The sequence below is a fragment of the Rhinolophus sinicus genome, linkage group LG13, assembly GCF_036562045.2.
Source record: "Rhinolophus sinicus isolate RSC01 linkage group LG13, ASM3656204v1, whole genome shotgun sequence".
Taxonomy (NCBI): Eukaryota; Metazoa; Chordata; class Mammalia; order Chiroptera; family Rhinolophidae; genus Rhinolophus; species Rhinolophus sinicus.
In genome coordinates, this window is record NC_133762.1 from 26684961 (window position 1) to 26710601 (window position 25641).

Sequence of the window (25641 nt, forward strand, 5' to 3'; positions counted from 1 at the left end):
CAGCTTTCCTCAGCCCCACCACTCACCATTACGCCCCAGTTATTCCCCTTTACAGGTTGTCTTATCAGCCTGGTGCCCACAGGCCTTTGAGCTTTTGACACCAAGGTCAAGGGTGGCATTCAAGGGTCCATTCCAAGACACAATTCTGGCTCTGAAACTCCCTTGCTGGGTGACTTTAGGCAAATGTCTTAACTTCTCTGAACTTCAGTTTCTTCATTGATACCTGGCACATAGTAGGTACTCAGTACCTGGGAGGTATTGATATTATGATAGTGATTATTAGGGGATGGGATTCTTGAGATCTGACTCTGTAATTTCTCTGTTTAAACCCCACATCTTCCTTAGATTATTAGAGATTTCCTACAAATCTGCAGGAGGAAATGGGAAAGTCTGAATAAATAAAACAATCAATTATCAGGGTAAATACAGCCGGAGTGGGAGATTCAGACCAAAGATGAAAGACTCTTGGACACAGATTGTCCTCTGAATCATCTGCCTTCTACTCTTTGGATTTTGGGGCACTCACTGTGTTTGGGGTTTCCACTTCTTTTCCCTGTGTGGGGGAATCCTAAGTGTGACTCTGTGTCACTCAGGGGTTGAGGGTTTGGCTGCAGAGAGGAGAGAGGCCCGTGTTGAGGGAAGAGGTGGAAAGTATGGATTAGTGCTTGCCATGTCCCGTACCCTTCTTCCTGGCTGACTGAGACTGGAGAACAAAGGGCTGCATTTCTCGGACCCCCATGTAGCTTGGGGTTAGGATATGATTGGCCAAGATCGGATCCAGCTGCTTGACATTTGGAAGGCGAGCGTGGGATGGATGCCACCCTGTGCTGTTGTGTAGCAAAGCACAGCCACGGTCGGTCGTGTCTGGCTTTCTGTGGTAGCATTAGTAGAGGGCGCAGGCTCCAGCTTCTTGGGTCTCAGGAGGCAGGGCACGGGGCATCCTTTTTTATAATTAATAAATAAATAAGTAAATTAATTAATTTATTTCAGGTGTACAAAACAACATAGTGATCAGACATTTACATGTTTCACAAAGTGATAAACCCAACAAGTCTACTCATGGGGTGGGTGTCCTTTCTGTTCGTGGTGCGGTGTAATCCAACAGGACAGGGTGCCTTTGCAGCTGACAGTTGAGGCAACGGTGCCCGAGGGCCTGGATACAGTCAGGTCAACTTTTTTTCTGGAGCATCAGCTCAGGCAGGTGCTCTTCTGACTCTCCCTTTTCCCAGTGGGGCAGTGCCAGTGGCCCCCTGAAGGGGCCCTTCTGCTCTTGGTTTGCTGGGAGCCCTGGCCTGGATTCTTGGTGCTTCTAGCCCCTTGATGATTGAGTAAACCCTTCATTTCTTTTCTGTTTAAAATACCTGGCTTGGTTTCTTTTTCCTACAACTGAAAATTGCCCAATCCTCAGATGTGTCAGTTAGAACGTGTTTTCCAAGGACTTTTGTTTCAGCCTCATGATGTCACAGCTCTGATTGGGTCTCTTGTGATCTTGTGGCCTTCTACTCGTGGTTCCAGGATAGCAGCAGCTCCAGGCATTGTGAGTCCAAAGCAGGAGGAGACTTGGGGATGGCCAGGGCAGTGAGAGGGAACACTTCTCTCCAATGCAGGAAAACCTTTACTATAAGCACCAGGAAAACCTCCCCCTCATTTCATTGGCCAGAGTGGGTCACATGGCCACTTTCAGCAAAGGTGCGAACCTAAAGAGCAAATATTGTTGATGCATTTAAGCATCTGTGTGGGTTTTGAGTTTCCTGGCAACCAAGGTGAAAAGAGCAGGACATAAAAGTTACTTAACATTCATTGTCAAAAAAGGAAGAAGCAGAGCATTTCTTCTGGGAGATACGGAGTTTCCTGGAACCAGCAGGAAAAGAAATTTCTCACATGAGCCCCTGTGAAGTGGGTATTGAGCAATCAATTTGGCAGCCAAGAGCAGAAGTGATTTCCAGATGCCTTCTTCTGGGAAGGGCCCAAGGAAATAAGAACTAAGAGTCTTTGGGACCCTTTTTGACCCAGAAAAATTTACAATTTAAGAATGGCCTTTATTGTGATCACTGTTTCTGGGTGCAGTAGGAAATAAAGTGACCCAGAATAAGAGTCGCTGATAATTATTGAGTACCTGTTACATGCTTCCAACACTTGATGGGAGGTGGTGTTATTATCCCCATTTTACAGATGAGGAAACTGAGGCTCAGGGAGTTGATTTTGAGGCCCATCCCTATAACTTACAGACTGTCCTGCCGCAGGCTAGTTTGTCCTGCTCTCTTGGCTTTATTTCCCCTAGTTGTCTAATTTTAGTAATAATATCTCTGAAGTTATCTCCTGGTGTCATTTGAGGATAAAGTCAATTGTGGAATTTGAGCATTCTTTGGAAAATGTGAAATGGTTTTCTGTGCAGTAGAAAGATTATTAAATACAGTTTGATCTTCAAGATGACTTGTGAAAATCGTATGTTCTAGCTAGAAAAAATAATGTTTAACAGTGAAGCTACTTGCCTTGGCTTTATGCCACAAGTAGCTACAATCTCAGGGGATAGTGTGACTTAGGGTGCCGTTCACGGTGAATGATAGTCATTGCAAATCCTGATTTCTGATACTCTTCTTGATAGTTTCTAATCTTTTTGTTTGACCTCTTGCCAATCTGATTAGATGGCTGTCATCTCTCTCAGAATAGGTTGGCAAGGAACTTGCTTTTGGAGAGGAGGAGTTTTTCCTTGGTCACTTTATCAGTGTGCTTGGGCTTGCATCATTAGTTTGATCTTTAATCCGTGGGGTTTTTTTTGTTTTGTTTTTTGGTTTTTCTTTTTGCCTGATCCTTTGTAAGACACTTGTCCTTTTCAGTTGTGAGACTGGTTTAGTTAAAACCAGATGAGTTAATCCCTAAATCCATTTTGCTAAGCACAAGGACATGGCAGTATGTTGCAATACTGCGGAAGTGAGTGAATGAGCCGGCCCCTCTGCATGGAGGGGTTCAGGGCAGTAACCCTCAGCGGTCACTTGGGGATCTGAATGGATGCATGCAAAGAACTCAGAACAGTGCTTTCTTTATGGCTCATAGTAAACGCTCAATAAAAGTCAGGAGGAGCTGTGGCAGCAAAGCAGGAGTTTTTTCTTAATTCTTTTTAGATGAACAGGCATCATGCAGCTTTGGCTAGAGCTCACTCCCAGCGTGGGCTGACCCTCCTGCTGGAGGACACGTTGGATGCAAGTCCCACGGACTTCCGTGTGAAGCTCACAATCATAAAAAGAAGTGAAAGTTCTTTGTACAAAAGGAGCAGGGAACAGTTCTCTTGCTGGCTCTGGGAGCCCTGGTTTAAGAGCCCATCAACTACGTCCGCATCCATGAGGGGACAGGAGGAAACAGGAGTGAGGAAACATAAAATCGTTTTTAAACAAGATCAGAAATAGAAACTCTCATGTGTTCTTTCTACCCAGCCTGGGCTGTCTAGGCTTCCGGGGGGCATTTGGTCTCTCCCCTTCCAAGACCTCTGCTCTTGACCAGTAGTTGCACCCCAAAACCATTCAGGTTGCCTGCTAAGGAGCAGCCCAGGGTACCAGAGGGTAGTGGATTAGGGCAGTGGGGCCACCGTCTGGGTTCAGACCCCAGCTTGCTTACTTACTAGCTGTGTGACCTTGAACAAATGACTTCACTGCTCTGTGCCTCAGTTTCCTCATTTGTAAAATGAGAGTTGTCATATGGATGAGCCGAGTTTGTGTGAGACACGTAGAATGGTAGCTGATCTGTGGAAACCCTACGCCTGCGTTGGCTTTTGGCATTGTCTCTGATGGTACCCCTTCAGTTCGGTTGAGTCTGCATTGTCTGCAGGAGGTCTCCAGCCCTGCCTGGTAGACACATTGATGCTCGGCCTCTCCCCTCTGTATCTGTCTCATCCTTAGCACCACCCCTGACCTGGGCTCAAGGATTCTGGGGAGACCAAGGGCTGGCTGGGCTTCTCATCGGGGCAGGGGTGGAAGGGGAGTCCTTGGCATTTCCCGTGCAGTGTGCTGAGTGGCCCTTGGCCCCGGCCAGAGGGGCAGCTTCCCAGGCTGGGTGCGGTTCCTCTCTGTGGTCCCCTGACATTGCAGAGAGGTCAGGTCTAGGCCTGCGTGACCTCGGAGTTCTGGACCCTGCAGCTGGGCTGGGTACCAGATTCACATACAGGCACCTAAAATCCTCCTGTGGAGCCTGGAGGAGCCAATGGGTGGGCACGAGTAAGGAGAGGGCAGGAGACGGGGAGGTACGTGGTCTTCAGGAGCTTCTGAACTGCTGTCTGCTCTGAGCTGGCCCCTGGGCCACTGATGGAGCCTCATGACCCAAGTAGTCATGCTCACCCTGTTTGCAAGGATCCGGGGGTCCGGGGGCTCTTCATCACGGGAGCCCCATGTCCTGGTGCAGCGGGCTCACTATCCCTCGCTGGGTCATTGTGTGGGAATCAGGTATCTGCCTGTGGCTCACACGTGTCCAGGCTGTGGTTTCTGCTAATGGTGCCTGCTACTGGCCTGGGTTGCACAGCTCTTGACTATAAAGAAACTGGCGGCCCAGGACCCCGAATAGGCTCCAGAGGGGTCTCTGGGATTGTTGGGGGGAATGGATTTGCTTCACCCAGCTGAGCTGTGCTCACAGAGCTCCTGCAGCTCTCACAGCAGCAGGAGAGACTGCACTGCGGTGGGTGGTCAGCAGACAAACTGATGTCTGAGTTGCCAAAACCAGTTCCCCTTTTGTGGGTCACAGAAATAATTGAGTAAGCAGATCTCACTGTGGTCCAAATTCCTTGTTGGTTCTGGGTATTGAGTGTTTGGGGAAGGAGATTCTGTGAACAGTTCTCCCTCTTTCATTTCCAAGTTCATGTCCAAGCAGAGACAATGCCATGTCTCTTTGTTTCTCCCTTCACTGAATCTGCAGTTTTGTTGCATGAATTTCCCCTAAAACGTTGCTTTTGCATAACATCCCTTGGGCCTCAATGTCAGTTACCCCACTGCCCACCTGTTGATGGAGCCTGCACCCTTCTCTTGGTATATGAGGTAAAGTATACCATACTTTGGTTGGCTGCTGAACGAAAGAGAGACAAGGGCTTCGGTGAGAGAAAGGTTTATTTCTCAGTAGCAGTGCAGGCGGGGGGTGGGGCGGCTCTGCTCCATTTGGACCCAGGTTCCTTCCACCATCTGCTACAGTGTATTCCACCACCACTATAGCCGTCTTCCTGTGGCTAGAGGGAAGGGAGGAAAAGCAGGGGGAGCAATTTTCCTTCAAGGAAATGATGTGGAAGTGAGCACACTGGCCATAATTTCGTCACATGACCACACCTGGTGCAAGGGATGCTGGGAAATGGAGTCTGTGGCTGGGCAGCCAGCTAGAGCTCCATTCTTGTGACAGAAGAGGAGCAAGGATTTGGGGGACAGCAGAGGGCTGCCTTACCTGGCATACTGTGCCCTCCTAGATCTGTTTCTAGCTTCCTCTCTCTTAGCGCTTTGGGACCTCTCTGCCCCTGAAGCCCCAGACAGACCTGTGTGGTCCCCAGCTCTGAGGCCTTCTCCCGGCAGGAACCTTCCTCCAGGCCCACCCTCAGCCTCTTTATTTTGCCTTCTTCCGAGACCCATCCCACCCCTTCCTGGTGCCTTTCCTGACCATCTGCCCTGAACCTCATGGAGTATCAGTGAACTGCACACACACTTAGTGTCTTAGCCACCCCCCTGTCAATTAGCGTGGATGACCAGGTAGAATTTGGGGACTGTACTCATCCATACTCGTATCTGCAGCTAGAGTGAGTGCTGTCAGAATCCTGCTCCTGGTGGTGTTCACGTTGTATTTGTCACCTGTTCTACAGCATTTATTAACTACGCACAATATGCCAGACAGCATTATGGGTGCTGGGAATACAGTGGCAAATGCTTGATAAATGCAAACTTTCCTGTCCTTATGCAAGTGGAATTCTTGTGGAGGAGATGGAATAACAACTCAAGACATAAATAAATAAGGAGGGAAGGGATAGGCAAAAAACCCAAACAACAAAAAACCCCAAATTCAAAACAAGAGCTGAACCGACACAAAACCAGATGCCGACCAGGGCTGTATGCACTGGGTGAGTCCTTTCACCTCCCTGGGCCCCATGCTTAGGTAGGATGTTTAGGTAGTCCCTCTTCTGTGCGGCGTCACTTCCATGTGCTCCGTCAGCATTATTCTGGCTCACGCAATAGATAGAAGCCATTGATCCTGTTGTATTGTTTTTCTCTCTGCTGACAGATTTGCCCACGGCGGTGCATTTAGATTTGAGGGTATGAAGGAGGCAGTGTAGGTTCCGTCTCAGGGAGGTAAGGGGATATTCCCAAGTGTTCTGGATGTGCCGTATCATTCACTGTACCCCCATCACTCTTCCAGGGCTCCAACCTCACGGATATCTGCACCCAGCTCCTTCTGCAAGGGACTCTGTTAAAAATCTCAGCGGGCAACATCCAGGAGAGGGCCTTCTTCCTCTTTGACAACCTCCTTGTCTATTGCAAGCGGAAATCCAGGTGAGTTGCTGGGAGCGGGGTTGCACAGGTGAGCCAGGAGGCTGGGATTGGGTTGAATCCTGACAGTTTCTCGAGGTGACAACATAGACTTACCACTTTCCTCTCTGGGCCTTTTCTCTTCTTCCGTTGAGCAGTTTGTTCTAGATCAGGGCTGTCCAACAGAAATATGACGCGAGCCACATAGGTTATTTAAAAATTTCTAGTAGCTACATTAATTAAAAGGAAATAGGAGAAATGAATTTAAATAACATATTTTATTTATCTCATTATATCCCCAAGTATTATTTCAACTTAATCCGTTAAAAAATTATTAGAGCTATTTTGCATTCTTTTAAAAAATCATACACGAAATCTTCAAAACGTGTTTCACAGCACATCTCAATTTGTACTAGCCACGTTTTAAGTGTTTAATAGCCACATGTGACTTTGGCTACCATATTGGACTGTGTAGATTGAGGCAGTCACAGAAGCTTGAAAGTTTTTTGTGATACCAGCATCCTGTGATTTTAAGATCCAAAGGTAGAAGGTTTGAGGGGAGGGAGCTCTTCTATTAAGTGTTTTGAGGGAAAGGATAGTACCTTCATTATCTTTACCTCTTTCACTGGAGCTTCTTGCACTTTGCAGAGTCTAGGAGTGAATGGATGGGTGAGTGAGTGGTGGATGGATGCAGGTGTACTCATGTGTATGACAGGAAGTGTGAATGATGGAATGTGTGGGCAAGTGGGAGGAGGAACGATGGGTAGTTAGAGGTTTGGGAGATGAATGGATGGTGGATGAAGGGAGGCAGGGAGGGAGAGGCTGCATGGATGGATGAATTGACTTGTGAATAGATGAGTGAGTAGGTGAATGAGTGAGCAGTTGAGAGGTTGGAGGTGTAGGAGACGGCTGGATGGAGGGATGAAACGCGAAGCTTCCTGTCCTTATGCGAGTGGCTGGGGGATGGTGTGGCTATTTAGGTAGTTGGAGAAATGGGTATGAAGACATCATGAGTTGGCAGAGGTTTGTTTAGGTGAATGGTGAGTTGGGGGCCTTAATATCTGGTTTGTTGAATGAGTGCGTAGATGGTTGGATGGGAGGGTGGGTGGTGATGGAGGTTTGGAGATTAGTGGATAGATGGGCAGTTGGATGGGTGTGTTCATGGATGGCTGGATGGATGGTTGGAAGTTGCTGGGGTGGTTGGACTCTGGTGTGGAAGGTTGGATAATTGGATGACTACTGGGTGGATGGATGATTGGAGAGAGGGAAAATTAGGTGACGGGTGGGGGCATGAGTGGATGGTTTGATGGGTGGGTGGGTAGATTGGTGGACTGAGGGATTCCTGCCTTTCAGTGTTCTTACTCAGTGCATAGAGGATGTCTCAACTGACCAACACAGCCCTTTTTGAATTCTCCTTCCTGCTGCTTTGTCTTATGGATGAAACAGTGACTTTCCAGAGGCTTCTTTATCTAGCAAAAGCTAAGACTAAGGGGAAATCCAGACTGCATCCTACTGTTAGCATTACTTCCTACTTCCTTTCTGGTCTGGCATGTCACTCACTGCCTGAGCCTCACTCTCCTTGCCTGTGTCTGCTGGCCTTCTCCAGTTGTGGTGAAGAACCTTTCTACAGGATGAGCGATGGGCATCAATGCACGTGTGTGGGCTTTTTATAGCCTTCCTCCTCCAGCCTGACCTCTGTGAGCCTCAGTTTTCTCTTCTGTAAAATGGGGATGATAAACCCCTTCTGATGGTAGTGTTTGGTTAAGAACCAAGCTCCTTATAGTTGAAACCCTGTTCAGCTATTTCCCCAGCTCTGTGACTTTGCCTCTCTTTGCCTCAGTTCCCTTGTCTGTGAAATAGGGTAAATTATTGTATGTACCCTGTAGAGTCATGGTGAAGAATAAATGTGTTAAGTGTGCCTGGCACATAGTAAGTGAACACAGTAAGACTTAGCTGCTATTACTCTTACTGTTAACTTACGTCCACACATGCTGGGTTCCTATTTAGTGCCACCCCACGGGTGTAGCACCTGGTGCATAGTAGGTCACTTCAACCACAGGCTCCTTCCCGCTGCCCTTTCCTCCCTGTTTTGGGGCTTGGTCCTTCTCGTGAGAGGCCTTGGTCTTCCTCTTTTACCATCTAGCAGTGGGTCGGTCAGCATGTCTCCTTTTCATTTGATATTTTATTTCTGCATTTCTGCCCACTTTGTGAGGTCTGCCTGTGTCTTTCTCTTGTCTTCCTACCCCTCCATCAATGCCCCCTTCGTCTTCCTTCTCGCTTCCTGCCTGTTCTCACTGGGGCCAGCCTGAGAAACCTTCTATGGCAGTGCCAAGGCCACTGGGAGCATGCACCGCCTCCCTTCCCCTCCACCCGCCCTGGGCTGTCTGAAACAGGCACTTTTCCCAGAACACTGGGGTTTAGAAAACAGAATATCCCTTCAGGCCTCTGACCTGTCCCAGCTTTGGCCAAGATGGCTCGAGTTAGCTTCGGCTGTCACAGTGCAGGCCCACCCTTCATGGCGTGGTCGCACCTGTTGGAGCGATAGCAGCTGATTCTGATCTTTCTGGGCTCCAAGTGGGCCCTCTAGGGCTGCCCTGTGGCCGCCACGAGCTTTTCTAAGGCCATTCCCTCTTCAGTGCTGCAAGTGAGCTGGGCTGGCAGAGGGAGAGGGCACATCTGTCTCCTGAGAGAACCTGGCACGTGGCCAGCATTCCTGCCTCTGGATTCGGAGCCAGAGGCCTGGGCTCCGGGAGGTCCCTGAGGGATTGGGCAATGGTGGATGGAACAACTGGCCTGGCTCTGATGTGGTCACAGGAAATGCCTGACGCAGCTAGGTGTCTGCCGACTGTTTTGTCTTTGCAGAGAGCCGCCTGTCCGGGATGTGGGTCAGGGAAGGTCTCTGACTCAGAGAGTTTCTGATCTAATTCAAAGGTAGAGGCTCGTGGATGTCAGAATGGAAAGGAGTAGTTCAAAAGCCCACCTCCCCATTCTTCAGAAGGGGAAACTGAGACCCAGAAGAACTAAGTCTCATATATATCAACTACCTGCTTAGTGTCTTGGGGCGGCAGCAGCTCGTGGTTGTTAAGGACACTGAGGCCCCACTGCTTACTAGCTGTGTGACCTTCAGCATGTTATGTCAGCTCTTTGTGCCTCTGTTTGCCTTTCTGTTAAATGGGAGTAAAAGCAGTCCCCATCTTTATAGAGTTGCTTTTATAGATGAAGTAAAATAAAACATGTAAAGAGGTTAGAATAGTGCCTGGTGCATGGTATGTGAAGGAGAAGAAATATAAATCTCTGTCTCCGCTTGGATGTCACACACAGCTCACACTTAAAAAGTGCATCTAAAACAAGACGCGTCAGGTTTCATCGCAAGTCCTGCTCTAAGCCTTTTCCTCCTCGAGTCTTCCTCAGTCCGAATCAATGGCACCACCATCTATTTACCCAGGAGCTCAGGCCAGACTCTTAATAGCCCTGGTTTCTGACCTGCTTCATCTCCACACCCACTTTAGCAGCAATTCCTTCTCGTTCTGTCATCAAACTTTAGCCAGAACCTCAGAGTAACTCCCGTAAAAGTTCCAGGAAGGAGGTTGTATGTATAAATGATTGTAAAATTTATAAAGAAACACAAAAATAGACAGTTTTGAAGAAGGACAAAGCTGGAGGACTTGTATTGCTGATGCTAGGCTTACTATAAAGCTGCAGTAATTCTGATGTGGTCTTGGTATAAAAAGAGGCAAATTAATCAATGGAATAGAATAGCAAGTCAGAAGTAGAACCTTATATAAGCACTCATTTGAATTTCAACAAAAACTCCAGTGTAGATAAATAAATGACACAGGGTTAGTTTAATATCTGATGGGGAAAAAGATCAACTTCAGATGGCTCATAGATTTAAATGTGCAAGGTAAAACAATAAAGCTTCTAGAAGAAGGCATAGGAGACTATCACCACGATCTGAGATAAGGAAAGATTTCATAAAATGGACAAAAAGTATAGTTATAAAGGAAAAAATACATTCTCTAGACTGCATTAAAATTAAGAACTGTTCACCAAAAGATACCATAAGGAGAGTAAGATGGTAAGGTACAAAGTAGGAGATCTTTGTAATGCATATCACTGACAAAGGACTCATATCCAGAATATATGAAGAAGACCTGGAAGCCAAATTTGGCCCTCTGTCAATTTTTTATAAATACAGTTCTATTGACACACTCATTCGTTTTGTATTGTCCATGGATATTTTCATGCCACAAGGGCGGAGTTGAGTGGTTGAGACAGAGACCATATGGCCCACAAAACTGGAAATGTTTACCACCTGGCCCTTTTCAGAGAAGGTGTACCGACTCCCACTGTAAATCATTAAGAAAAAGACAGACAATCCAACAGAAAGATGGTCAGAGGACAGTCATTTCACAAAAGAAGACAGCAGCACGGCCAAAATGGACCTTAAGTACCAGTTGCGGAGAATATGGAGCAGCTGGAATGTTCCTGCTCTACTAGGGGTGGGGGAACTGGTACAACTATTTTGGAAAACAGCATGGCAGTAATCTAGCAAAGCCAACTGTGTGCATTCCTTATAACTCAGCAGTTCAACTCCTAGGTAGAGAACCCCAGCAGATGTGCACGTATGTTCTTTAGAAGACGTGTGCAAGCACATTCGCAGTGGCACCACACGGGAAGCATCCCACACGTCCATCACCGTCACCTTTGTGATCCCATGTTTGCGAAGTTCAAAACAGGCCAAGCCAAGCCACAGGGTTATACGTCAGCACTGTGGTTACCCTTGTGGGTGTGTGTGGGGGAGCGACCACAAGGGGGCACGATGAGGGGGTCCTGGGGGGTCTCAAATGTTTATACAGGTGTGTTCGCTTTGTAACAAAGTTCATTGAACCATATACTTCTTTGAGCCTTTTTTTCCTGTATGGATATTATGCACTTCAATTAAAAGTTCATACAAATATGTATATGCACACACACATATGCATACGTATGTACAGATAGGTACACACAGACGCTCCCCGTGGCTTCCTCTCTGGGTCTTTCCGCTTCCCACTGGCCCTATTACAGTGGGTTTTCCACAGTCAGTCCGAGGGTGTCCTTCAAAACTTAATCCGATCACGTGATTCTTCTGGTCAAGCCCTCCATGACTCCCATCTCACACACACACCACTGCCCACAGGACCCTGCAGGACCTGGCCCGTGGGGCCACTCTGTTCCCACACTCCCCTTCGCCCAGGCAACTCCAGCCATGCCGGCTTCCTCACTGCTCCTTGCAACATGGCAGGCCGTGGCATCTGTCCCCTGCCTAGAATGCGCCTCTGCACAGAGCCTTCTAATGCAGGACTTTACTTCAGTGTCACCTCCTTAGGGAGGCCCGCGACCACCTGCTCCTCCCCCGCCCCAATTAAAGTCACACCCCCCCACCCATATTTGTGTTTTATTATTTGTTTTACAAACCTTAAGTGTTTTCATTAAAAACATAAACATTGCGTTCATTAAAGATTATTTTCATATAGAGCCAAGGCCTCGTCTCTGAGGTTAAGTTCACTCTCAACGCACAAGCTGCTCACCTTTCTCACGTCTTTCTGAAACATTCCACTCAATTTTCAGAGACACGACTCTCTTTCCACAGTCATATGTCCTCAGCGTATATAATATTTAGTTTACCCAGTGACAGTGACAGGTGCACATCAGGCAAACAGGTTTGGGAACGCACACAGCTGGCTTTCGGTGAGCCATCGCCCACCTGGTGGAGCAGAGGGGGCCTCCAAGCTGTGAGGGCTCCTTCTCTGCTTTGTTTTAACCACAACATTAGCACTTCTGACTTCTGACGTGTGTTAGACTTCTTTACGTAGCCTCTGTCTCTGTGCCCCCTGCCCCTCCCCGCCTCCTACTGGAAGATGAGTTCTCAAAGACATTGTTTTGTTCACTGCTACAGCCCCAGCACCTAGCAGACTGCCTGGCACCCAGTAGGTGTTCTCTAAGTGCTGTTGAAGGTGGGGGTGAGCAACTCCCCTTGGTGCCAACTTAGTATTCTCCCACAGGAAGTGCTGGTCAGATGTTTGTTGAGTGACTAAATGGGCAAGTGATAGAATTCACCTGAGTGAATGAATGAGTGGTGGGTAGGTGGATGTGGATGGATGGATGGATGGACTGTCTGCTCCAAGCTCCTTTCTACTTTGGTCTTATTTCAGGAACTACTTGTTTGTTAGATACTTTGAGAGCCTCTCCCCATTTCTAGCCAAGAAGAATGGGTTTCTGTTGCTTCGTGTTAGTTTCTCATCAGTGTCCCCGGTTAGCTGAGAAGGAACTCTGTGAGGTCAGCAAGACTACTAGCCCATTTTCCAGATGAGGAAACTGTAGCTGGGAGGGGAGAAGTCACCCAACTACCAGCCAAAACCCCATGTTCCTGACCCCGGTGCAGTGCTCTCCTCCCTGGGATCCCTCCCACATTACTGCCCTTTCTTCCTCTGCCCTGTTGAAGACAATTGAGCCCCCATGAGGTGAGGCATAAGGAATGACTTCCCGCCATCTTTCAGGGTCACCGGGGGAAAGAAATCCACCAAGAGGACCAAATCCATCAACGGCTCCCTCTACATCTTCAGGGGTCGAATCAACACTGAAGTCATGGAGGTGGAGAACGTGGAAGATGGGACAGGTAGGCCGCGCCCCTGAGCCCTGCCCGAGCCCAGCCCCACCAGCTCCATGGCATAATCGGTTTCAGTTAAATAGTGTTTTTTCCTCTTTTATTTGAAATGTAACCTACGTACAGAAAAGCGCCTAAAACTTACGCATGTAAAATGAATCCCTGGGTAGTCACGATTCAAGTTAATAAGTAAAACCGCCTGCGCCCCGGAAGCCCCTCCCACGCCCCAGAAGCCCCTCCCACGCCCCTCAAGCCCCTCCCACACCCCTCCCTCCCTGGTCACAGCGCCTCCTTCCCTTCAGAAGGAACCAGTGTCCAAATTTTGTGATGATCATTTTCTTGGTTTCTAAAAATATTTTAATCTCCTCAGTGTACGTTACTAAATATTTTAATCAAGATTTCTGTTTTCAAACCTTGTTCATGTGGTTATATTATTGTATATATGTTTAAATGTCTTTAAATATGATTCTACATATGTTTTAAATGGTCATAAAATAGGGTGTATTCTTTTGCCTCTTGCTTCTTTCACTCAACCCCATGTTGGTCGGGTTCGTCCATGTTTCTGCACGTAGCTCTCGCTAGCTTGTTGGTTTTCACTGCTGTATACTGTTCCGTTGCATGAATTGTCCACAGTTTACCTATTTGATGATGAGCATTTGGGTTGTTTCTGCTGTTCACTTTATCATGGACGTGATGGGCAGCATTCTTGTGTAAACCTCTTGGTATACGTGTTCTTGAGCTTCTCTAGGGCAGGGTTCTCAATTGGTTTTGAGCCACGGACCCTTTTGATGGTCTTACAAAACCTGTGGCCCCTCCTTGGATTCCGGGTATAGGCAGGACCCCAAACCCACTTCCCTGGATAATCCCAGCGTGTCCTCAGAGGTTTGCTAATAATCCCTTCTCAGTCAGCTGTGCGTGAGGACCCCGAGCGTGGCATCATCAGGCTGGCCGTAGGGCTTCAAGTAGTCCAAGGGCCCAAATGACATGGGCAAGGAGGCAGGGACGCATTCCTAGGCTCCGGGCAAGTGTCTCCCCTTGAGTCACGTCTGTGTTTGTGCCTGGACTTGGAGGTCTTGAAGCCCCTGTCATTGAGGGCTTGGGAGGGGTCTTTGTTTATCCATCTTCCTTTCCCACCAGAGAATAGCCAGGAGAGGGAGTGAGCACTGGAAGGTTGAAAATTCAGTTCCCCAATCCTGATTCTGTCAATGCCCCTGTCTTTCCGGAGCCGGACAGGCTCTTCCCGTCACCTTCCTCACAAGTGTATAGTGGGGAATGTGCAGTGTTGTGGGGCCCAGTCCGTGCTGACCCTCCTCTGCCTCCTGCCCCCATCAGCGGATTACCACAGCAATGGCTACACCGTCACCAATGGCTGGAAGATCCATAACACGGCAAAGAACAAGTGGTTTGTCTGCATGGCCAAGACGGCCGAGGAGAAGCAGAAGTGGCTGGACGCCATCATCCGCGAGCGGGAGCAGCGTGAGAGTGAGTGGCTGGGCCCTTTCCTGGGCCTCTGAAGAGTGGTGGCTTTGGGGGACTTTCCAGGGTCCCTGGGGTGTGGATGGCTTCCTCCAAGCTGGTCACTTCTGCCGAGTTAGGGCTGTACCTAGGGAAGGGGCATCGGGTCCTTTCCAGAAAGGTCAGAGCTATGAGAAGCAGGTCTTTGAAGGGGCAGGGTGCCCTGGGACTGTGTTATAACTTGGTGGTATCTTGGATCTCCTGACGTCATCTGGTTTAGTCCACCCGGCAGATGGTGAAACTGAGGCCCAGTGGAAGGGACTTGCCCAAGGTCACGCCGATATGCTTGGTCATCCCGGGATTCTGGGCAGCCCTCACCCTTAAGGCTTGGTAGCGAGATGCTCTGTATCTGCCCTTTTCTCCTCTGTGGTTCTATTCCCTTCACCTGGGCCCCAGTGTGATAGGAGGGTCCTTGGGGGCTGCCCATTACTGTGGTCATGAATCTCTCTGGGCCCAGGCACCTCTGAGGCAGCTCGCAGAAAGAAATATGGGGCTGGGTGTGATAGTTGGGTGGAGTTGGGGTGGGCACTGGACTGTTGTGCAGAGACCAGCAGACTGGGAAGAGGGAGGCTTGGTGTGTTTGGGGCAAGTTAATTCAGCTGCCCGGACCTCAGTGATGTCATCTGATAAGTGGGGATGAACGTTCCTGCTGCAGTGTGTTGTGATACTGCTAAGTGAGGTTTGGATTTGGCCCTACTTGGCAATTTGACACATTGTCCCTAAAAATCCTCCTGACCTAGTCTGCAGAGGAGGAAACTGAGGCCCAGTTTCCTTCATACCTATATCCTGTCCACTTGAAATCACCACGAGGCTGTGCCATAGACATCTCACACTTACCGTGTCTCATCGGAACTCTTCATTGCCGTCAGATCTTCTGCCCCCAGCTTGCTCGTCCCCACAACATCCCAGGCCCACGAGTGGTGCCTTTATTCATCTATGACCTCAGATTCAAAGTCTTTGGGGTCATCCCTGATTTCCGCCTGCTCCCCAAACTCAGTAGATCAAGTCCCTTTAGTTATGCTTTCCACATGCACGCCACATCCATCCACTTCTCTCCGCTCCCTAATTCTACCCAAGCACAAATTAGCATCCTTTCTCGGGAATACGGGCCCCGCATGGCTAGATCCCTTGATTTTTTTCTTCCCCTAGAGCTAGACCTCTGGATTTTCCAGGTGCTGTTTCCTGATTTTAAGTATGGCACCAACATTTATTAAAATGCCATTTGGCCCAAATAAACTACTGAATTTGGGCCCTGATTGGGCAAGCGTGTGATTTCTGCAACTGATCAGGGCTGAGTGTGTGGTCAGGACTGGAGGTGGGCGTCAGGAGCTGGCTTGGCCTGGGTGTGGCCGATCAGTATCTTAGTGGTCAGAATTGAGGGCTGTGGTCAGTGCAGGGCGTATGTGATCACGAGGGGGGTGTGGCCTGAGTGGGCCTTAGTCATTAGAATTGGGGTATTGTCCAAACCCTGACCTCAGGGCTGCATTTACAGGGGTGATGCATGTTGTGGTCAAGAGCACAGATCTGGAGCCAAACTTCCTTGGTCTGAATCCTGGTTCTACCACTTCTAGTTGAGCCACCTTGGACAGAGCACTCAGTTTCTCTGGGCCTCAGTTTCTTCATCTGTAAAATGGGAGTAATGGTACTTGCCTTGTCCGTTTCCTAAGGATTGAGTAGCATATAGTAGCTGCTAATAGCATTTGCTATTATTGTTTGTCATTGCTATTACTGTCAAGAGTGGACAGGGTCCAGGTAGAAAATGTGGGGCAGTGGTCTGGGTCAGGGTCCTACATGTATTATCTGGAGACATAGGGAGATTTACATCCCTGGCTGGAAGGAAGATCTCAACAGGCTTTCTGATAACCTCTGAATTTGGAAACCCATCCTCATGTTGAAGGCTTGAGTAAACTTGACTGCTTATTACTGTGGAACTTAACCTCCTTGGGCCTCAGCTTTGCCGTCTGTAAAATGGGGGAGATTCGCCACCATCCCCTACAGGGTTCTTTCGAGGAGGCACTGGCAGATGCCTAGGACAGTGACTGACATGCAATGAGTGCTATATAGATGACCGCTGGCTGTGGCAGGAGTTGGGCAGCTGGGGGGCCGCAGGCCTCCCCTCTGCTCCCAGGCACGAGTGCTGTCCCCGGTGCTGACCATGCCCCTCTGTAGGCCTGAAGCTGGGCATGGAGCGGGACGCCTACGTCATGATTGCAGAGAAGGGGGAGAAGCTTTACCACATGATGATGAACAAGAAGGTGAACCTGATCAAGGACCGCAGGAGAAAGCTGAGCACCGTCCCCAAGTGCTTCCTTGGCAAGTAAGTAGCCCCACCCTAGGTCTCGGCTGGAGGTCCGAGGTGGGCAGGCCTTCTGCTCCCACCTGGCTCTTCCCAGCTCTTCCGCTTCCTGCAGGGGCCCTTCTGGGCGGAGCCACTAAAGCACTGCTTGGAGGTCAAGCAGGATGGTGGGGCCCCATATCAGGTCTTTCAAACATTTTTGACCATAACTCACTGCAAACCATAAGTGCTATGTTGTGACACACGTCTTTGTAATACAGTGGTACCTCGGTTTTCAAATGTAATCCATAAGTTCTGAAACATTTGAAAACAGCCAACAGCTAGACCTCAGGATCTTGCACTCAGCGGAAGCCATGTGACATGTTTGACTTCTGAGTCATGTTCGAAAACCGAAGCATTTACTTCCGGGTTTACGGTGTTCATAAACCAAAATGTTAGTCAACGGAGACGTTCGAAAACCGAGGTACCACTATATATGAATGAAGCTGAAGAGGCACAAAACTCGCTGTGCTCGATGCACTCTGAAAATCTCTGTTCTATATTTTATATTTGTTTCTTTCCTGTCCTATCCTTTCTATTCTATCATTTCTTTATTCATTTCAAAAGTAATCCTGAGATAGACTCATAAAATTGATATCACAAACTACTTATGTGTTGCCCACCCTGGATAGAAAAACATCGCTCTAGCACTCAAGAAAAGAGAAGGTATTATAGATATTTTAAGCAGAGAGGTATTTAACACAGGGATTTAATTAAGAAAGGTGATGGAAAGGCTGGAAGAGCAAACATAGGTCCTTGTGTCAGTCTGCTTGGGCTGCCATGACAAAGTACCACCGACTGGGCGGCTTAAACAACAGACAGTTATTTTCTCACAGTGCTGGAGGCTGGACGTCTGAGATCAAGTGTTGGTAGGGTTGGTGTCTGGTGAGGCCTCCTTTCCTGTGTCACATAGGAGGAGGAGTGGGGGTGGGGAGGGTTCTGTAAGCTTTTCAGTACTTAGGACCTCCAATTTCTCTGTTTGGAAAATACATTGTTTTCCTAACAATAAAACATTTTACACCCTGCCTCTTCGTTTTTAACGAAGGAGCAAAAAGGGGTCCGAGAACAGGATGACGGGATTGGATCTTAAACTCAGGTTTAAATCTCATTCACCTGGTTGAGGGGAGGCTGGAGATTGTGAGAGGCAGAAGAAATACAGTCCCCATACAGTTGTCAGGCTGTTTTCAGGCCCTACTGTGTGCTAGCTAGACGTGGTGGTCAGGGCTCTGGAGAGGGTGGAAGAACGCCAAGGGCTCCCGACCTCAGGAAGCGTGTGGTCCAGCTCGGGGGAGAAGTCTGCCTGCAAGGTATGGTGTTTGCTGAGAATTTATTAAGCTATACCCCATCCACTTCCCAAAAGCTTTTGAAGAGGCCTCAGATAAAAACCACTGCATTGTAATAGTGCCATAAACCAGGTAAGAGGTAACAGGATTGAGGACAGTCATGGTGGAGAGGGGGAAGGTGCTTGCATTCTGGATCATGCTGAAGATGACAGCGTTTGCTGATGGGTGAGAAAAAAGTTAAGGATTCTGAGAGTTGAGGATTTTGAGCTCCAGGATGGTTGGAGTTGCTGCTTTCTGAGAAGGGTAAAGAGATGGAGGGAGGAGCAGGTTTCAGGGGGCAGGAGTAGAGCTCAGAGGCTCAGTTTGGACAGTTACACTGGGACTATTAGACTCCTGGATGGAGATACTGACTTGTTAGTTCGATATAAAACCTTGACTCAGGAAGAAAAGACTGCGTGCAGGAGATGTGGCATTTCAGTGGTCTTTAAAGCCACAAGACGGATGGGCTCTGCAAGGGGTTGTGCACAGAGAGGGGAAGCAGAACTGGGCTCGGGGGTCTGCAGTGTTTGGAGGAGGGACCAGCAAAGACGTCTGAGACGGAGCGGGCGGAGAGTTGGAAGGCCCTCAGGGCGTCTGTGGTTGCCTTGGAGCCAGGTGAGGAAAAATATGGAGACAGTGTGGGGGCAGGAGCCGAGGTTTGGATGTCTTAAGGTTGAAATGCCTGGTATACTCAAGTATCCATATGGAATGGGTCATTGGAGACCATGTGCTGACTGGTCATAGCCTGAGATTTGTGGTTGGTGGGGCAGCAGGCAGGGTACTTGAGGGGTGGTTGGGCCCTGGAAGGGTGACCAGGGTGCCCTGTTGGCCTGTTGCTCAGGGGTCATCCGAGCTTCCTGGATGGAGGAGATGTGTGTCCCAGACCTACGGGCTGTGGGAAGTGGGGAAAGGACAGCCTGGCTGGTCTCTATCAGCTAATCCCTAATCCCTGGACGGAAAGGAGGTTTTTCTCTCAGGAGAGGCCTTCTTCTGGTCCCCTGGGGTTGGAGGCCCTCAGCCCACCTCTTGCCAAACCCCTCAGAGAGCACAGTCCAGCCGGAAGGGATTACCTGTCTGTGATTAGAGCTTCAGCCAGTGTTCTGTCTCTTCAGGAAGGATTAGGGAGATTTCTTTTACTGCCCATTTGAAGCAGAGCCAGGATTGGAGCTTGTTGTGTAACCAGGGCTCTAAGGACCAGACGTCCTGCAGGAGACTGTTCTGTAAAACTTTTCTCCCTGCATGGCTTTGCTCTGCACCCAGCCTGGGGCACCCTTCCCTGCCGGGACTCAGCTCCTGAGCTTTCTCTACGAGCCCCTCTAGTGTCCCTGGGTGGAAGGAACCGGCAGCCACAGAGACAATTGTCGAGCTTTCCTTTGGTCCAGGCACTGGCATGCAGCCATGCCTTTAACCCTCACACAACCTGTGAGGTCACCTGCCGTTATCTCCACTTTAAGGGTGAGGAAACTGAGGCACAGAGAAGGAAAAGGTCCTGTACAAGGTCACACAGTCAGTGGGGGGCTGGGATTTGAACCCAGTCCTCTCTCCCACAGCACTCTGCTGCATTTATCCATTTTTATCTCTATTCAGCACATTTTATTTTTCCTTGAGAATTACTTTTTCCAGAGCTGTCTCCACTAATAGACAGGGTACTCTGAATTTTAAAAAAAGTGTCTGATTTATCTTTATAACCTTCAAAGGTTAGGCTTTGAGTCAGACTTGGACTGAAGTCCTGGTTCTCCCATTTCTAGCAGTGTGACTTTGGGCAAGTTTCTTAACCTCTCTGGGCCTGCTAAATGATCGATTAGCAAGAGACAATAAAATGTGCCTCATGGGATTGTTGGAGGATACAGTGAGAAAACACGTGTGCTATGCTCAGCACAGCACTGGCAAGAATGATGGAAATGTGTGTTAGGCTTAAGGGCCTGTTTCTGCTGTATTCAGACACAAAGCTCAGAGGTGCCACATGAAAAAAAACAAGGAATAAAATCTGTATGTTATTGTGGAGGCATCATGGGAGGAACGTGGCGTTTGTTCTCTAAGTTCCTCAGATTAGCTGTGGAGGTAAAAATTGATTCATTCATTCTTCCATCTCCTTCATTCATTGTTTCTTTACTGTGTGCCAGCAGTGAGCAGGCCAGACAAGATCCCTGCCTTGATAGAGATAACTGGAGGGGAATCAGCAAATAGACAAATACACATACAGAGAAATAAAGAAGGGAACTTCAGAGCGTTGATGAATGCTGTAAGGAAATAAGGTTGGCCTAAGGAGGAAGTGGGGTGCTAGTTCAGCCAGAGGGATCAGGAAGAGCCTTTCAGGGGAGGTGACATTTTAACCAAGAGCTGGGTAACAAGCAGCAGCCAGCCATGGAAAGATACGGGGGAGCAGCGGGTGCAAAAGCCCTAAGATGGAATGGCCCTTGAGTAAGTGGTTGACGAATAACAAGGCCAGTAGGGCTGGAGGGAGTGAGTGGCAGAGGGGTGGCAGGCAAGGCACAGGGGTTGGCAGGGGCCAGACGAGGCAGGTCAGGGATGAGGGGTTCAGGCTTTGTTTTAGGTGCCCTGGGAAGCCATTGAGAGAATCTAAGCAGAAGAGTGAGATGAGGATGAACCATCATGCAGGCCCTGAATGAGGGCACAATAGGAGCTGTTAGAGCTCGGGACAAGGTACGACGGTGTGTCTATCAGGGGCAGTCAGGGAAGACTTCCTGGAAGGAGAAGACCTGTGGTTTGACAAAGGTTAGCTGTCGTTCATTGATGTCTGCCAGAATGGAAGGTCTGAGATGGAAGATACCTGCGTGCACAGGTGCAGGGTATTAGCGTATAATAACTGATCAATAATGAGTTGTTAGACATTTCCACAGACATCTTCAGGAAGCGTCTCAAGCAGTGGAATGATAGGGATGAATATTAAACCCCCAGTCCTTATCTTTATGGAGCTCAAGGCCATGGAAGAGACAGGCAAGCAAAAGGGGATTCTTGGACTGGGTGGCGAGTGGTACATTGGGGCTCCGCTAGAGGACCTTCCTAGGAAGACGGCAAAGACATACCTGTCTATCCCCTGTCGCCGGTATTGGGTTTGACACATGGTCGGCTAAATACATGTTCACTGGGTGAAAAATTCTGAGGGCCAGGAAGGAAGGAGGGATGAAAACTGGACCCATGCTAACTCTCAAGTCCCCCATTTCCTGAATCTCAAACGCTCCACCAAATGAGGCTGATCTTCTTTCTGTGTCCCCAAATCACCGTTCCAAGTTATATCCTTTTGGAAGACTGGATCTTGCTGCTCTTTGCAGCCCCCAGCAACCACCTGAGCGCTGGTTTCCTAACCTTAAGGCCTGTGTGTATGCTGATGCCCCTGCCTAGAACACCCTTCCCTGCACCCCAGTGGTGGCAAACGGTGCCCCACGGACCCAGCGCAGTTTGCAGATGTATTTTCCGTGGGCCACATGGTGCTTTCAGAAAAGTTTGGACTCAATGTCAACATTTAACAGTTGGGAGATTTCACAGGAAATGCGGGATTTCCGGCTTTCTCTTGAAAAGCTATAAGATGTCTTGTCTTCCCACGTGGCCACAGTCGGCCACACTGAAGAGGGGCTGCCGTCTTCAGAGATGAATTTTATCTGGTTTTGCGTGCTGGATCACGCTTAAGATTTTACGATTAGACAGTCTACCTGTTAAATCCAGAAGGCTCCTGAGTGAACCACTTGCCAGATGGACCTTGTTGAGGACCAGAGAGGGACAGCGGCTTGCCCGAATTTGCCCAGCCAGCTGTGAACCCTCCTGGGTCCTCTCAAAGGGGCAAGACTCAGCTCAGGGCAGAAACACTGGTCATAACTGCTGTCCTCTAGGCTGTTTTTTGCCCTGACAGCTGCCGTTGGGACACTTCCTGACCCCCTTCCTGCCATGGGGCTGCGGGTCAGTGCCAGAGGCGGCCCCCATTGGGACAGTGGGTGGGCAGCCGGATGCTGAGTCTCCAGCTTCCGAGAGTGGGCATCCAACATCTGTTCACCCTTCTCCGCTGCTGGAAACTTCCTCCCCGACTCTGATTTTTTGGGACTTAAAGAATGGAACTGGGGGTGGGCAGGACCCCAAATAATCTCTTCCCCACCTGGAGTCCCGCTCCAGAAAATAAATCCTTTTCTTTTACGCTCCTGCTGGGCCTGTACCCGGGATCTCTGAATGCATTAGCAAAGACCACTACCTACACACAGGCAGGTCTCTGCTCAGCACACACTGGGAAGCTAAAAATAGCCCTGCCCCCCTCTGGCCCTGTAATCGGAGGCGGGACAGCTGGTTTCGATAAGCAGGAGAGCTCTGTGCTCTGGCCAGCTGCCATTTGCTTTCATTGAACACAGATTGCTCGGCGGAAACACTCCGGTTCCTGACTCTGCCTTTTCCTTCTGACTTCCAGTGGGCTGAGCTCTGCATTGGGCCAGAGTGTGCCCCCAAGAGCCAGGACTTGGGTTCTGGCTGAACCTCTGCCCCACTGGGTAGTCACGTTGAATTTGCCTGCTTTCCCCTGGCCTGTGAGCACTGCTTTCTCCCTGAGACCTTCCTCCTGATCCCAGAACATTCCTTCTAGTTCGATGGTACATTCCTTCTTTTGTCCAGTAAATGATTATTGAGCCTTCCTGTGCGAATTTAGACCCTCTTCTAGGTGCTTCGAGGGAGCCATGAATATGACAGACAAAAATCCCTGTCAGCGTGGAGATTCTATTCTGGTCGATAAACACATAAGTAAATCGGCAAACAGTACAACTTTAGACAGTTATAAGTATTCAAAAGATGTGATGGGTTGTGTGTGGGGATACGGAACTACTTTTGAGGAGGTGGTCAGGGAAGGCATCTCTGAGGAGGTGACCTTTGAGCTGAGACTTGAAGGATGAAAAAGAAGGGCAACCTGAAGAACTGGGGAAGGGTGTTTCCAGCAGAGGGAACAGCAAGTGCAAAGGCAGGAGTCTGGCATTTTTTTAAGAAGGGGAAGATGGTGGGTGTGGCTAAAGCATAATAAGTGAAAGACTTAGGAGGTGAGATCAGTTAGGAGGGTCAGTTCCTGGAGGGCCTCGTCCTCATGTGAGCAGAGTTTGGGTTTTATCCTGAGAACAGTGGGGAAGCCCACTGGAGGGTTTTCCATAGAAGACTGACATGGTTGGATCATTATTAACTCTCCTGACTCTACAATTATCTTTCTGGGCCCATGTTTCATCCTGCTTGTTTGTTTCTTTGTTCCTTCTGTTCATCCATCCAGCCATCCATCATCCATCCCCCACCCTCCGCCCAGTTATCTTTCCACTTACCAAGCAGTCCATGCATGTTCTCCCCCACCTACCTACTCACAAGTCTTTCCAGCCTCCGATCATTTGTCTGTCAAGTCATCCTTCTTTCCATTCACTTTCCATTCATTTACCTGCCCACTCATGTGTCCATCTGGCCGTCTCCCCATCCTCCCATCTATCCATCCGTCCGTGTGTCTGTCCGTCTATCCGTCTGTCGAGCCTGAGGCAGGGCCTGGGGTCTGGTCCCATTCACCTCTCTGCCATTGGTCCTGGAGAGAAGCATGAGGCCTCAGCAGAGCCCCCAGGGCTGTGGGCCCCTGAGCTTTGCTTCTCTGTGGGACGTTGTAGCTGTCATTTCTGGGAGTGGGTGGGGTCAGGCCAGCTTAGTGCTGGTCCCTGGGGTCCCAGGACTGGGCAAGCCGTCTCAACTGCGTCTTCTGTTCCTGGCAGTGAGTTTGTTTCCTGGCTTCTGGAAATTGGTGAAATCAGCAAGACTGAAGAAGGAGTCAACTTGGGCCAAGCCTTGTTGGAGAATGGTATTATCCACCATGGTGAGTGGGGCGGGCCAGCTGGGCCAAGGGTAGGCACAGGCCAGACCCCAACAGTGCTGTGCTTCCACGAGCTCACAGGCTGTTTCTACACTTCTGTGCAGCCCAGGAACGTGGATATGCGTGTTAAAAACTGCTCACAGGGCTGGAAACCCCAGCCCTCAGCTGGGGTACCCGCAGAGTGGAAACCCCTCAGAAAGACAGGGGCAGGGGAGTAGAATTTTCTATCTGTTCCTTCAGAAAAGGCAAGAACCATTTGAGTTTGCTGAGTGCCTGTTATGTGCCAGGCACTGACCATGCAGTGGAGAATGGGACAGATGGAAACTTGTCCTCATAGGGCCAAACCTTCTAGTTGTGGGGAGCAGACAATCAGCCAGATAAGTAAAATAGGTGCATGTAGGTGGCGATAAGTCCTTGGGAAGGAGAGAAAACAGGGAGTGGGGTTCAATTTTGAACAGGGGAGTTAGAAAGGCCTCACTGAGAAGGTGACAGTGAGACCGAGACCTGAGAGAGGGAGGGAGCCAGGTGGGCATTGGGGTTCCAGGCAGAGAGTACAACCCGTGCAGAGTGCCCAGGACAGCAGTATAGGTGGTTTGTTCTGGAATAACAAGGAGGCCAGCATGGCTGCCGTGGAGCCTACAGGGGGAGTGTTTAGGGGATGAGGTCCGGGACCTTATAGGGGATTGTAGGGTCCTTGGCTTTACTCTTAAGTGAGATGTGAAGCCACTGCTGAGTTCCGAGTAGAAGACAGACCTGCCTAAACTCAGACTTGAACAGGACCCCTTTGGCCGCGGTGTGGAGGGTGGACTATTGTGCCAACAGTGCCAGTGGGGTGCCCAGCGAGGAGGCAACTGTGAAAGTCCAGGCGGGAGATGAAGGTGGCTCAGGGTGGGAGTGTAGAGTCAGATTCTTAGTGTTTTGAAGGAAGAGCCTACGGGATTTGCATCCTAATGGATGCAAAGTGGGGAGTGAAGGAAAGAAACACCAAGGGCAATTCAAGGCTGTTGTGTAGAGATGGCTCCATAAACCCCCAGTGTGGTCTCAGCCCCAGCACACTCGGTCCCAACACGTGCTTTGGGGATCTAGCTCCAAGCAGGTGCCAGGCCAGATGGGTCCCCACACAGGCTGGATCAGGGGCACTTGTGGGCCTCTCAGGAGACCTGCAGAAGCTCCAGCCCCACGCTGCAGGTCTCAGGAGGGCTCTGCACATAGCATGGGCAGGGCTTCGGTGAAACTGCTCTTGGCACAGAGCCTGGCCGAGTGAAGGGTGGTGATGGTGGGCGTGGGTCAGGAGGGGCCGAGGGGACAGGTCCCGCTTCACCGCCCACTTGGGTCCCTCCAGTCTCTGACAAGCACCAGTTCAAGAATGAGCAGGTGATGTACCGCTTCCGCTACGATGATGGCACCTACAAGGCCCGGAGTGAGCTGGAGGACATCATGTCCAAGGTAGGGACTCCCCGACCTTGACCCCATGACCCTGACCCCTCAGTCACTGCAGAGCAGGCCTGTGTCCCAGT

At 49.5% G+C, this 25641-nt stretch overlaps 1 protein-coding gene across 1 annotated transcript in view; it reads left to right on the forward strand.

Annotated features, from left to right (window-relative positions):
• Nucleotides 1-25641, forward strand: part of PREX1 (phosphatidylinositol-3,4,5-trisphosphate dependent Rac exchange factor 1) — a 178027-nt gene that overhangs the window by 103440 nt on the left and 48946 nt on the right. The window contains 6 exon segments of the mRNA XM_074318350.1: nt 6373-6506; nt 13022-13140; nt 14461-14610; nt 16813-16960; nt 24027-24127; nt 25467-25570. Coding sequence (XP_074174451.1) covers nt 6373-6506; nt 13022-13140; nt 14461-14610; nt 16813-16960; nt 24027-24127; nt 25467-25570 — 756 coding nt within the window.